At 35.5% G+C, this 14,911-nt stretch overlaps 1 protein-coding gene across 1 annotated transcript; it reads left to right on the top strand.

The window, feature by feature from the left end:
* Positions 1–1,658: 1,658 nt before the first annotated feature.
* Positions 1,659–13,960, top strand: Arl14ep (ADP ribosylation factor like GTPase 14 effector protein). The gene is made up of 4 exons (XM_047519350.1): positions 1,659–1,784; positions 8,259–8,753; positions 11,117–11,244; positions 12,417–13,960. The coding sequence occupies exons 2-4, from the start codon at positions 8,328–8,330 to the stop codon at positions 12,643–12,645; spliced, it is 783 nt and encodes a 260-aa protein (XP_047375306.1). The 5' UTR covers positions 1,659–1,784; positions 8,259–8,327; the 3' UTR covers positions 12,646–13,960.
* Positions 13,961–14,911: the final 951 nt, after the last annotated feature.

Genomic DNA, 14,911 nt, shown 5'->3' with positions numbered 1-14,911 from the left:
CCAGTAGATATATGAAATTGCCAATAAGCATGAACTCCCTGTCCTATGTTGTTCATTTGCAGGTTAAAACAGGAATAGTTTTTGGGTTTTGTTGTCCTCTTATACCCACATTGATATGGTTAAAAAATCATGAACCTTCAGTGAAAAAGACATTAAGCCTTATGTATGAGTGTCTGATAAGAACTATCAGAAAAGACTCTGCTAAAATTGTTTGCCCTGAGTTAATATGTCTGATTTGACAGACATGCTTTTGAAAAAGAAAAAAGAAATTCATATCCTAAGATATATATGGACAAATAAAAACTATTAAAGCTTACCTGCATAGATAGCCTCACCTGACTGTAATTACTACTAGGACCTCTGGTAACTACACTTTGGCTCCTATTGCTCAGTCCTTGTCTTTTTAATCTCCTAATAAAGTTTGTATCTTCCAAAATTAGAAGAATTACATGTTAAGAGGGTGGCAACAAAAGAATTCCAACTCATCCCACAGCTGAGAGCAGTGTCTATCTCCTTTAGGTCAGTCAGGATGAGACCTTTGATCTCTAAGGAGGCAGGGTTATCACCCCAAGCCAGCCTAAAATAGTCATAGAAAATGGATCTTTCCCACTCACCAACTCTTTGGATTAAGGGATCAGTATCTGGGGCAGCTGTTAATTAGGAATTTGGGATAGAGAGATATACTGAGTCTATAAGCACCCATGAGCCTTTGAGGTGCAAAAAGCGCTCAGGAACAACTGCAACTCCTAAGCAACATGACGTTGGCCCATGCCCTTGTAACGTGAGGGCAATGTTCAAGTGCAGAGAAAACTGGCGGGAAATCATGCAGCTTTACCCTGCTTCTACCTCTAGTCCAGTCCCTAGCAACCAGTCCTCTATAGATGTTCATACACCCACCACTGAGTTGCTGTCTGTCCCTCTAGAGATAGCCAGCATGCTCTCTTGAATGTATATTCCCTGTTTTACCCCAAAGCCATCTCTCTTGAGATTGCCCCCATTTTCCCTTGAATATGTAGGTACTTTCCTAAATAAACCTCCATCTATGCCTTTGCAAAAGAAAGAGGGTGGGCGAGAGGGAGAAGGATGGACATGAGCTCTAGATGAGCGTAGGTGAATAAAGTCCAATTTAAAAATTAATGAGCGCCTACTTGTGGCAGACAATAGGGACACAAGGAGGCCATTTCTTCCCTCTGAAAATCCCTGGAGGCTACAGTTTACTCAAAATAATATCTATTTCATGGTTCATTATTTAAAAGGGGGGGGTAAATTTTTTAGAATATATTTCGTTTGAACGAAAGAAGCAAGATAAAACCTGTGACCTTAAAATCAAACGCTCGTTCTTGAGGTGCTTTTGACGCGTCCACTCCCCTTCAGGGGTTAGGGGTATCTGGGAGCAAAAGTTTGGGACCGTGCACAGGCGGAGAGATTCGACGGCAATTCAAGTTAGCAGAACCTGCGTCTCCTAACAGATGAACCCTAGAGACCTCCCAATTCCCTAACCGAGCGGGGACGGTAAATACCAGTCAGCGTCTGAAGCAACTATTGCCTCGCGTTGAGTCATTTGCTCATTCTTGCCACCGAGTCCTTTTCACCCCACGGACGTGGCCAGGCGGGGTTCCGCTCTAGGCTGCTGTCGGGCCTCTCTTGATGGTGGCGCTGGGCCTCTCTAGCCGGCCCTCGCCGTCCTCTCGGTGGTAGCGCGGGGACGACTCGGAAGGCGGGCAGGCGAGTTAGGCCTTCCTGAACGCGGTGCTGCGGAGACCCGGCGGAGAGCTCCCGCTAAGGTAGAAGGGGACTGGGGGCGGCTCTGTGGAGGTGCGCGATTGTGGAGACGGGTCCCTGGGTGGGGAGGGAGCCCGGGGGCCTCCAGGTGTCTAGGGAGTTGGTAGAGGGAGCCTGCGCGGTGAGGGGTTTCCAGCTGCGGGCTGGGGCCTGCTCCAGCCTCCCAACCGGCGGGGCCCCCAGCTGTTCCTCGGGTTCATCTGTGACCCCATTGGGTAAAGGCCCAGCACACTCCTGTCACCTCCGCGGCTGTCGCCTCTCTTGGGGAGGCTCAGAGCCCTCTAAGCTCTAATTTAGGCTTGAACTACTTAGGATTATTGTGGGCTCGAACCCCGTAAACAGTTTGTCTTTCCTGTTTTGAATTTTTTTTTTTTTTTTTTAAATCAAAAGTCCCTCACCCTGAACAGTTTGGTTGAGGCCTGAAACCAAGTGATAATTTTTTTCTTTTTCTCTGGTACCATGAGCTTAGTAGGTGCTCATTGGACGTATCTGCTTACTTCAGTTATTTTGATGTAACTATGAACCAGGGGCATTGTGTATGGGACCACTACAGGTTTGGGTGAGAATAATCGAAAGATCCTGGGACTTAGCCACATTGATTTGAGGGAGATTCAGCCTTCCTGATTTGAGATTCTGGGAGTTTCTGAACATGTATTCATTCAAAAGGTGTTAAGTGTCTGTGAAGTCCCAGTGTTGTGCTAATTAAAGAAGCCACAACTGTAAACAGGACCCAGGGGATTTCTTGCCCTCACAGAGCTAAATATATAAAAGACTAACAAGTAACAAAAAAAAAAGTGATATTACTATGAAAATTGAAGTTCCCAAAGTTATTCTTTTACATTGGTTGGTGGAGAAAATAACATCATAATGCTGTTTTCTGCCATCTGAGAGGTAATAGAGAAAAAGTCTCAATACATTGAAAGTGTATGCAAACACAGGAAGAGGCCCTTTAACAGTAGTATTTCTGTAAGACTGCCTGATATAAAGAGGCTGGTGGTATCTTGAAGGTTAAATAATTATTGCATGGCACAGAAAGTGCCAAAGGTTTTTTAAGCAGAGAGGGCACTGTAGAAGCATAAAGTGTAAAAACTTCGTAGGTAGTGTAGTTTAACCTGGAATATGTGGCAGTTGGAACAAGTTATTCCAGAGTCCAGACTTTATTTTGTAGGAAGTGTTGCAAGTTTTTCAACAGTACAATTACAATTCATTTTCCCACTTTACTCAACATCCTAGGGCTAATAAATACTGTTTGGTAACATCTTAGAAGACCAGAAACACAGCATTAAGAGAAATCAACATATTAGAACATACATTGCCACACCTTTCCTACAAAATCCACAGCGTTCCTACAAAATGTGGGAAGAAAAATTAAGTTCCCTGATTAATCCTCACTTCCCTCTGCTATTATTAGATCAGTGACTATCTTATTTGTTTTGTTAATTGGGTCGTTATTGGCTATTTTGCTGTAGTTTTTGTTAGTGATGGTAGTAGTGTTCTTTCACCCACAGTAAGAGCCTTAAGACTTGTGTGCACCCTGGCCATGTGTGTTTGCTCAGCTTCCTCAATCCACCTAACCTATTTATCTTATAGTTTGATAATAGATAGCAAGAGATAACACGTAAAAGTTCAATTTGAACTAAAGACATGAAGTTAAGCTGAATAATTAATTCCCTGATTTGGCAGTGTTCAAACTGCATGAGAAACAAATGCTTTGTTTACTACCTAAAGTAGTAGAAGTGGTCTAATAAATCTACTCTACATTATATCCTTCTCTCTTGATTCTTCTGGTAATGCTAAGAAAACATTAAATGTTAATCTTAGAATCAAAACATAATATTACCAATTAAGTTATTAAAATAGTGACAGCAATCCTAAAACGGGAGAAAGTCCAAACTGCAGATTCATTTAAGAGAAAGTGTAAATTTAAAAGTTTGGAGTTAGAAGCAAAGATTTTATTCCAATAGTTTACTGCAAGAAGAGAAAAGAGTGTTTTAATGGGAAGAACTGTGACCAAAAGATTTGCAGGCATTGCAGGGGAGAAGTAAAGAATGCTAGAAAGAATTGTTGTTAGGAAGTGGGATATTAAGGTGTTTTGATCTAATAGTGGATTAGAGAACATTTTACCCTGAAGCACATCAGTTCTTAGGAGGAGTTTTTTGGCTGTGATAGTTGACCAAAGTTCAGGAACCTGGGAGAAGAAAAGAACTTCAAGTTTGTTTAATAAGCATTTTGTCCCAGTTGATCATCATGGAGAAACAGTTCAGCAATCATTCATAAATTAATAAATGAAGAAAAAATTGGAAGTTGAAGGGGTTTTGTTTGGCCTGGTCATAGGTAAACAAGAGGTCATCCTCTTGGATGAAATCCCAGAGGATTTCTTTAATTATGGCTGTTAAGGAACCAGGAGTTCAGGGCTCAAGTGAAATACAGCTTGTCAAAGGTATTTCTGCTGTTTGAAATTCAAAATAAGTACATAAATATCTATACAGGAAGGCCTGAGAAAACCCATTGACCCATTCAGGAACTAAGTAAGTTAATATTTGTAAATTTACATCACTGGGTGTAGTTATTCAAATACTTGAAACCCTATATTTCATCTGTACCTTGGTGAAATCTTCCTAAGCAGGTGGGGGCATGGGCTTCCAAATTAATGAACTCTAAATGAACACATTTAGGGTTTTTGCATGTTATTGGTTTGCTTGTTATCTGATAAGAAATGGGATATTTTTTCTTCTATTAAGAATTTTAGATATTACGCTAATCAAAATGATTGGCTGGAACAAATTGATATATTCCTCTGTTGAAAGATACATTTACACAAAAGGGAAGAGGATTAAATCATGACTGTCACACATATAAAATGAACACATGTTGAAGATTTTTATTTAACTTATCTACCAGGTAACTGGTAAGATGGTAAAGTACATTTAAGTGAAAATGAAAAGAGCAGACACATTTATAGATAGGGAATATTGAAATAAATGAGCAAATGGGGGCAAAATGACTTCTTCCACAGTAGAGGCAGGGAAGTTCATTGAACCTTCACCAGTCAAAATTTATAAGAATATTGACAGTTATTGTACATTGCTATTGGTTATCTCCAATTGTCAGTTGTAAAGTAGTAGCTCGAAGCTAGTGGAAGACAGAGCTTTCATATAATCAAAATGTGAAAACCTGAAAAACTGTGCCCTCAACAATATACTTTTCTATTGAAGCAGATAATTTTTCTCTGTATCTATTTTATCAGATTCAAAATGCACCTCATCCCATAATCTTCCCTTGTGTTAGGCTTCCTAAGAGGCAAGTACATGTGTATCTAGTTTTGGATTTTTTTGTTGTTGTTTACTTTTTTTATATACTCTACACAATATGCAAGATGCCTGATAAGATTTTTTTAACTAAGTTATTTGTAGCAGTGCATCTCAAATTTATGAATCATCTGGCATCTGTGCAGTTTCTAATTCAATGGGTCTGGGTTTTGGTACTGAAATTCTACATTTCTACTAAGGTCCCCAGTTGATGCCAGTCCTGGTTCATAAACAGTAAATAGTAATGCATTTTGACTATGTTAATTAGGGAAGGGGTTAGATTGATCTTCATTTTGATCAATGAGAACACCTCTACAGGTGAAAGGAACAACATGAAGCTGTTCGACTGTCACTTGAAGAAAATAAATATTAATTGTAGACCACACTGCCAGGACACAAACCAAAAGGAGCAAAGAAACAGTTGCTAGGAAACGGATCCAAGAGTTGTCCAGCAGAACTTTAAAGGAGGACAGAAAGAGCTGGAAATGAGGACATTGAAGAATATAACAGAGGCACAATCAGAGTGTATAATGTTTAGACAGCAGACAGTGACCACTTAAGATCAATGCCTGAAATTTTGTGCTTGAGCTAGCCTGACTCTTTGTCAGTAAATGAACAGACTGCCTAATCATACATCAGGAGCTTTAAACATAAACTCTTTTAACTCAGACATGTACACTTTTACTTTGGTAGTTTACATAGGTCAATGATATTGATATGTCACTTGAGTTTTAGTCAATATGTTAAGTTTATCTTTTACTATATCATAAAATTAATTAAATTTTTTAATTTGAAAAAATTTTAAGCTAAAATGTTCGATGACATTTTAACACTTTAAGCTTCTATTTTTTAATCTTCTAAATTCAATATGCTGACTTAAAACAAAGCTGTACATTTATTCACCATTTTTTGTTATATAAGACCCAGGGTCTTATCTTTGTGCTTTTATAGTTTTTCTCTACAGAAACCACATCAGATAGTATCAAAGATTTCTAACCAGTTTTGTTTCTCTCTTTGTTTGCTTTTAATGTGGAGCAGAGCTTACAAACACTTGAAAAATTGCAGAATCCTAGATATCACAGTTCCCTACCACCATCCAGATTTCAGTGTTTTACGTCTTTGTTCAACAGCATTTTTTTTTCTCATAACTTGAATTTGTTGCATCTTCTCTTAAAATTCAACTTAGTTTTTTTTTTTTTTTTTCAATTTGCTATGAGAAATTTCAAACAGGAAGTATAGAAAGTAGTGAGACATTTATACATGTCACCAAACCTTATTTTATATAAATCTCCTTGTGCGGGTAGGGAAAGTTCTTTCCTCCTCAGACATATTCATAAATTTGGTGACTTACTGTCATATATATTTTATATGTATTCATGTTTCCATCCTTAAATCTTATATACTATTTTATGTGTTTAAAATTTTACATTAAATATATCCCGTACATCCTTTGGCAACTTTTTCATTTAAGATTGATTTTGAAATTTATCTATGTTAATTCATGTAATTTATTCATTTTAATAGTTATATAGAAGTCACCTGTATTAGTTACCCAGTTTCTCATCCTAAAGTTAGATTATTTCTTACTTTTCACTAGCAAAAACAATTTGAATGCTTAGTACTTGTATATCACTTGTTCTCATATCAGAGATATTTTCTTCCAGTAGAGGTATCCAGCATTGGAAGTGTAAAGCTCAAGGTTTATGCTTTTTCAATTTTGTTGGAAATTGCCAAAAATATTCTAAAGCAGTTTTAGCAATGTATATTTCTTCCAATATATAAAGAACATGTAAGAGTTTGCTGTATCTTAGCTAGATATCAGATGTTTTAATTTTTTTCAAGCAAATATTCAACAAATGGTATTTAATTTTCATTTTCCTGAGAGTTATGAGGTGAATGCTTTTTATGCTTTTGTGGATTTTGTTCTCTTTTCTTTGAATTTCCTGTATATAATTATTTAGTTTTCTAATGGAATCTCTGTCCTTTTTAATCAATTTTTAAAAGTCAGGATTTATTCACATATTTGGGATAAAAATCCTAACAATACCTTTCAAATTTTTCCTCTTTTAGTTATACAAAAATGTATAATGTTTATATCATCAGGTGTGTCAGTTTTATGATTTAATATGTGCTTTATTTGAAAAATTTTTCCTTACCCTATAACACATAATCATCTTTGTTTTCTTACAAACATTTTGTAATTTTTCATGTGTAATTATTTAATCCATCTGTAATTGATTTTTGTTTGCAGAAGAGATATAATTCTGTCCTTTTCCATATGGTTAACCAGTTAAAATTCTTTCCACATTAATGTGTAAGGCCCATTGATTTATAATACCACATGTCATATACCAAGCCCTCATCTATTCATGGATCTGTTTGTCTATACTATAGCAGTACCACACAGTTTTAATTATAATAGTTTTATAGTAAAACTATTTCCCTTCTTAGACCTTTGTTCTTCTGGAGTTTGTTTTGTTGTTGTTTTTTTTTGTTTGTTTTTTTGTCTGTTTTTTTATTTGTTTTTTGACCTTTGACCTTTCATTTAGGTCAGCTTGCTAACTTCCATCAGGTTAGGAGTAAAATACCTAATAGATTTTACTGGAATGGCATTGAATTTCTAGATGGATTCTGGGAGAATTGACATATTTTACTGTAGTCAAGCTTTCCGTGATACATAGCTTTATTTAGTTACAGTGTCTTTTTTTGTCTTCAGTTTGGATAATTTTCTCCATAAATGTCTTGCATATCCTTTATAAGATTTATATCTAGTTGGAAGGTATTTTGTAAATGGTTTTGGTTTCCATCATCCCTACTAAATTCTCTTACTAGTTAAACCTCTTGTATTTTCCATGTAGATATTTGTGTCATCTTCAAATAATATTTCTTGGATCTTCCATTTTAATCCTTATACCTTTTAATATGGTCTTACATAGAAGGTATGATAGCAGGTACTCTTGTATGGTTTTGATTTTACAAGGAATGCTTCTGACATCTGATGATTAGAGATAATAGTTTATTTTAGAATTCTAGTAGAACACCTCCCTATGCTTCGTTTACTGAGAGATTTCTTTCTTTTAAACAAGTATTGAATTTTATCAAATGCTTTTTTCGGTTTTCCAGATAAAACAGTTGATAACACAAATCTATCTTTAATGTTTTCTCTAGGGTATTCAGCACATGACCTACTAAAGAAAAATCTCTAGACAAAACAGGGAAAGATTGCAAGAGTCAAGAATGATGGATCCCTGTTCAGTTGGAGTACAGCTTCGCACCACAAATGAGTGCCATAAAACATACTATACTCGTCACACAGGTTTCAAGACTTTACAAGAATTATCATCGAATGATATGCTTTTACTTCAACTTAGAACTGGAATGACACTTTCTGGGAACAATACGATTTGCTTCCATCATGTAAAAATTTACATTGACAGATTTGAAGATTTGCAGAAGTCATGTTGTGACCCATTTAACATACACAAAAAGCTAGCCAAAAAAAATTTGCATGTAATTGACTTAGATGATGCCACTTTTCTGAGTGCAAAATTTGGGAGACAGCTTGTACCTGGTTGGAAACTTTGTCCAAAATGTACACAGATAATCAATGGAAGTGTGGATGTTGATTCTGAAGACCGCCAGAGAAGAAAGCCTGAATCGGATGTACGTATAGTAATATATTTTCTATTATTTGATGTGTTAGTCAGCTTTTTGTCACTGTGACCAAAATATCTGACATGGGCGACGTAGAATGGGAAAAGTTTATTTTGGATTCACGGTTTCAGAGGTTTAATCCATAGTAAGCTAAGTCCATTTCTCTGGACCCAAGATGAATATCATGGTGAAGGGAATGGCATAAGAAAGCTGCCCCGCTTATGGCATCTAGGAAGCAAAGAATAGGGAGGGGCCGCAGGCAAGCCCCCACTGACCCTGACTTCTCCAGCTAGATCTATAGTCACCACTAGAATGAACCGATTATGTTACAGCTCTCATAATCTAATCATTTCACTTCCAGGCATCCCTGCATTAACACAGGCACTTTAGAGGGTTCAACTTATATCCAAACCATAGCATGTGACTTCTGTAACATGGAATTTTGCTTAATTATAAGGAAATAATATTTTCATTAATATATTCATTAGTATGTGATAAATTTAAAATTGGAGAGGTGAAAGTAAATGGTGTTTCACAATGTTTCCACATACTCAAGGTCAAGTTTGGGTGATAAAGTAGGTTTGGGAAACAAAGAAAACATTATGTCCAAGACTCCAAGCTACAACTTCTAATGCTTAAACATTAGGAGTTAATTTAGAATATTCTGGCAAACCAGGACTTAGCTAACTTTTCAGATACCAAAGTAACCAAATAGAATATGCCAGCCAGCAAAGGACTGTAAGCCAGGAAGAATCCTCTTTATGAAGAACTTAAAGATCATTGCTTCCAAAGGCATATCAGAGAAGTGGCATGCAATAGTGAATTTTTATTTCAGTCTTTCTCCTTTGGCACTATCCCATTTTAGAGTTTTTTAAAGGCCTCTGAATTTCATAGCTCTGAATTCTTTTCTTTTTCCTTTTTTTGGTATTGAGGATTGAACCAAGAGGCACTTTACCACTGAGCCACATTCCCAACCCTCGCCATTTTGACAGTGTCACTAAGTTGCTTTAGGCTGTGCTAAATTGCTGAGGCTGACCTTGAACTTGCAATTCTCCTGCCTCAGCCTCCCAAATGCTGGGATTATAGGCATGTGTCACCACACCTGGCTAACTCTGAATTCTTAATATGGTCAAGGCTAATTTTTTTTTTTTTTTTTTTTTTTAAACGGTGCTGGGGATTGAACCCAGGGCCTTGTACTTGCAAGGCAAGCACTCTACCGGCTGAGCTATATCCTCAACCCAAGGCTAATTTTAATAAGACTCCCTGTGGTCAAAGAGCATACGTTTTTACATTGTAAAGTATTAAATATTTTATGCCTGTCTTCCCTGATCACATGTCTACATGCAGCAGATCATTTAACCATATCAAAACCCCTTCAAGCAGGTTGGGTTTGTGGTTCAGTGGGAGAGCACTTGTTTGTTATGTGTGAGGCACTGGGTTTGATTCTCAGCACCACATAAAAATAATTAAAGCAAAAATCAACAACTGAAAGAAAAAAACCTTCAAAATTTCATGAAGCTGTCTGTTTTGGGTATAGATAAGGAGAAGTTTGTCTCAAAAATTTTATTTACAATCATTTTATAATTCTTGCTGCTGGAATATTTTTCTGAATTTCTCCTTTTTCATTATATTAATAAGATAAAAGATAACTAAAATTTTAAGTTATATAAGTTATATGTACTATTTTCCTTTTGTTTTCTCAGAGGCATCTCTACAACCCATTGTTACCTTCAGTTCATTAGAGATACTTGTTGATACTGTAACTTTAGATGTCTTCATCTTATGTGTACATTGCTCTTGTGTTATTGTGTTATTCCTTTCTTAAATCCACTCTTATCACCCAAACTTGACACTGGGTATATGCAAACATTTTGAAACACCATTTACTTTCATCTCCCTGAATAACAAACTTAAACCCTTGAGCACCAAAATTGTGTTTTATCAAAGCTATTTAAAAACATCATACTATTTCAGAACTTGAAACCTTCTTGCTTCTCTCTTCTTCGTAATAGAAACTTTTCCTAAGGACCAAGAATTGTTATCAGGAAACTCAGTTTTGTGCCATTGGGTTGTATAGCAGTTTTTCTGCCTTTCCTCCCATGAACTAGCAGCCATTGCAGTTGTAACCATGCCAGCCCTCCTCTACATCTAATAGGTAGAGACTAAAATCAAATAATGGAAATGTTATCAATTAATAAAAACTATTTAAAGTTTTATATGGTCAAGGGCTAAGTAATTTTTCTTGCACTTGGGTTCTAAAACCTTTTTTCTGTGTTCCGGGTTAAGAAATAATCTGGGTCAACACAAAGTGAAGTATTTATTTATTTTCTGATGACAGTATTTTAATGGATAATTTGCTTGTCTTTATTCAGGGAAGAACTGCAAAAGCTTTGAGGTCACTACAGTTTGCAAACCCAGGAAAACAAACTGAATTTGCTCCAGAAACTGGTAAAAGAGAAAAAAGAAGGCTTACAAAAAATGCGTCTGCTGGTTCAGACAGGTAGTCTATGCATTTCTCATATTCTAATTTGCTACTTCACATCTACATTGTTCCTTTAGTTTTCCATTAAATTTTGAATTTTCTGAAGAGACATTTTAAATTGGATAATGTGGAATTAGTAAAAACCTCCAAGGACCTTGGGTTTTATTCATATAAAATTAAGACATCCCTTTCAGCTCTAAAAGTTGAAGGTAGCAATGAAGTGAAAAGGTAATATTTTGGCATGAGGGTTATTAAAGCATTGTACACCTTAGAATTAAAGTAATTCACCTTTTGAAAAGCACTAATGATATTATTGGTATGTCTCTCTATGAGTGACAGCTAAAAGGTAATTAAATTTTATGAGAATGCAAGATTGCTTTTTATTTTTTACCTTTTTTCATAGAGCTGAAATAGAAACGGTTCTGGTACAGTGAACAGAAAGAATGGGAGAATAAATTATTTAAAATATTTCACTATTTCTAAAATATAATCATTCAGAAATTTCACTATTTCTAAAATATAAAGTGCAATCATTCAGAATTAAGTGCAATCAACATTTTTGTGTATTTCATTTATTCCATCTATTAAAGTTTTCCATTGAGTAGTTTAAATATTTTCAGGACAATTAAAGAATAAGAAACAGACTAATTATACTATAAACAGGGTGGTATACTATAATAAAAATAAAGCTATGTTCACAAAGTAGTGAAGAGTTTGATAGCCAATAAAATGAATCAATACCAACTAGCCATTATTTTTTCTTTAAAGGAAAATTATTTTAGCAGAAATTTATGTATGTTCTGGACAAAGGTCTTGTCTATTCCTTTGTTGAGTTGACCTTTAAATGGACTTAAGGGGACTAGAGATATAGCTCAGTGGAAGAGTGCTTGCCTAGCATGTATAAGGTTCTGAGTTCAATCCCCAGCACCACAAAAATGAATGAGTTTACTTCAAAGGGCATAGTCAAACATTTTGGATTTCTCTCAGCACTTAGAATTAGATCACCTCCTCTCATTTACTGTTTGTAGAATTGGCTGTAAGCCTGGTGAATCACATACCACTTTAGCAGGTCCTTATCCCCTAATTCAAAATATTTAATCTCCTTAAATTTTTTTCATGATCTTATTTTCAGTTAAATATTCAAAAATAATATATTCATGAGGTATAAGTCATTGCATTTTATTTTACAGACAAGTGATACCAGCGAAGAGTAAGGTCTATGATAGCCAAGGTCTCCTGATTTTCAGTGGGATGGACCTCTGTGACTGCCTGGATGAAGATTGCTTAGGATGTTTCTATGCTTGCCCTGCCTGTGGGTCTACCAAGTGTGGAGCTGAATGTCGTTGTGATCGCAAATGGCTATATGAGCAAATAGAAATTGAAGGAGGAGAAATAATTCATAATAAACATGCAGGGTAATTTGTGATGTCAAACCACTGGAGTCTAAAGGTCCTCTATTTCTGAAATTCAGTCACTCTAAGATACATTTTAGGCTTGGTGGTCAAATAACAAAAATTTAAAACCTACCAAAAGTGTATGCTAATGTTTTGTTTGGGGTTCTTCATGGTTCATTATTTGATGTAAGTTTATATGGGTTGTTTCTCAGCAGTCAGTTTTAAGTCTGCCTGGGCGGTGGAAGTAAGAAGGGTATGGGCAGTCCTCAATTTGCATGGCTCCCAGAGGCACAAATTTCGTGACCATGATTTAGTTAAATAACACCAGCTTCCTAACAGCATGGTTCAGATTCAGTTAGGGTATCAGATCAGCTGTTAATTACTGAAGTATTAGCACCTGTGTCCACAAATCACTAAGTAACAGATGTGCTTCATAGTCAGTGACCAACTGTGTAACGTCTTTCAAATTCTGCCTGTGATTGGTCCTTGAACATGTGTGTTTTTAGTCACCTACAGCAAAGCATTTAGTTACATTGTCATCACCTGTGTGACATTTTACAAAAGTGGATAATAGAATTGACCATCTAAGATTGAAAGTTAAGTAAAGAAGTGAACAATGATAATGCTAACAAATGAATGGAGTTTTAGAAAAATATCACTGATCCTGGGAGTGTGGATGCTGCTGCTGTTGCAGTGACTAGATGAGTATCCAGAGGAACTTGCCAAAGGCAAACTTACCTATATAAGTGAGAAAAGCAGTTGTGAGGGAGATGACTGTGTCCCAGAAGTAATGGCAATACTTTCACATTAGAGGATATTTATTGTGAACACAGAAGTAGGTCACAACATCAAAATCACAAACAAATGGTGGAAGCTGATCCCAACTGAAAAGGACTATGACAAGTTCCTTTAGTATAGGAGATGCTGACTCAGCATCAGAAGTTATTTAATGAGGGCAAGCTGTGTTCAAACTACTGATTAGTTTTTTACAATAAAATAAAACTTTGATTCTTGATGTTTAAACTTTCTTTCATTTTCATCTACATTTATAATTGGCAGTTAAGAGTGTTTAATGCTCCTACAAGTTTTTAAAGGTCATAGAATATTCATAATTTTCTTTATTGATCATTGCAATTGCTTTGCTTGGACATCTTTATAAGTCCTATACTACCATGTAAACGAGGACCACCTGTAGCTGGGAACAATGCCTCCTTCAGGGAAAACTGATTTTGATACTACTGACATTATTAAGCTATTTTGGAAATAATCTATATATCTAAGTATTAAAATATATTTCTTTTCTTCCAATTTCAAATAAAAATAAAGTAAATGTCTTAGTACTATAAGCCTTTCATTGTTTATACTGTGCATTCTTTGTGGGATAAAAATATTCTTTTTATGTATAAAGCATAAAAATACATATAATACATAAACATAGATTCTATCTATTCTTGAAATTGTATGAGGTAATTGATTAGGATTAAGAAATCTAAAAATATTCCTTAAGGGAATGATAACGAAAAAAAGAGAAACAGTTATTAAAACATAGACTATAAATAAAGTTTTTGGAAATCGATTGAACTGTGGTGTGAGAATTTGGAGGATGGGATAATGTTACTTCTGCACTTTATTTTTTTAAGGTATCTACCCACCATTTTGTCTAAAGGCTCCTGCCACCTAGAATATTGTTAAGCTGAGTTTTTGTTTTCTCCAAATACAGTACCTCTGTTAATCAAATGAACTTTGAGCAATTTAAAATGTTTTGTAGCTTTTGACACTAAATTTCTACGGCCAGTTTAAATTGTCCATTGGAGATTTTTTATCTTTATTTTTATTATGCCCTCTTAAATCACTGGTTTGACTTTGATGGGATGTCATTTTCCACTTTGGAATTAAATGTCATTTTGAAGTAATAATTTTTCTTTGACCTAATTATTAGCTCAATTGACTTGTCAATTCCTTGATCTATGTTTGAACTGAGCACTGGCAAAAAGAATATTTTAACTATATGTTTAAATCAGGTGTTACATCGTTTACTCTTTCTGAATTAAGGAAATAATTTGTTACAGAGGTTACAGACTGCAGTTTTATCTGAACTAGGATCATTAGATCTTAGGGTTTTTTGGAGGGATTTCTAAGTATGAGTTAGTATTGTACATTGCTTAGGCTCTTCAGAGAGAGATAGTCATACTCTTTGCTTAAAACAGGAACACATCTGATGGAATAAATGACTAAGTTTTAAACGGCTATATTGAAGCATTCATTCAAATAAATCTGTTACTTTTCAAAGA

The sequence above is a fragment of the Sciurus carolinensis genome, chromosome 11 (genome assembly GCF_902686445.1).
Source record: "Sciurus carolinensis chromosome 11, mSciCar1.2, whole genome shotgun sequence".
Classification (NCBI taxonomy): domain Eukaryota; kingdom Metazoa; phylum Chordata; class Mammalia; order Rodentia; family Sciuridae; genus Sciurus; species Sciurus carolinensis.
Note: the sequence above shows the minus strand (reverse complement) of the source record. Positions and strands in the feature narration are given on the sequence as shown.

Bases quoted from the DNA above. Each gene is read 5' to 3' on its own strand.
- Arl14ep (XM_047519350.1), top strand. From the start codon at position 8,328: ATGATGGATCCCTGTTCAGTTGGAGTACAGCTTCGCACCACAAATGAG. The intron at 8,754-11,116 runs GTACGTATAGTA...GTCTTTATTCAG, and splicing joins GAAGAAAGCCTGAATCGGAT to GGAAGAACTGCAAAAGCTTT. The intron at 11,245-12,416 runs GTAGTCTATGCA...TTTATTTTACAG, and splicing joins GCGTCTGCTGGTTCAGACAG to ACAAGTGATACCAGCGAAGA.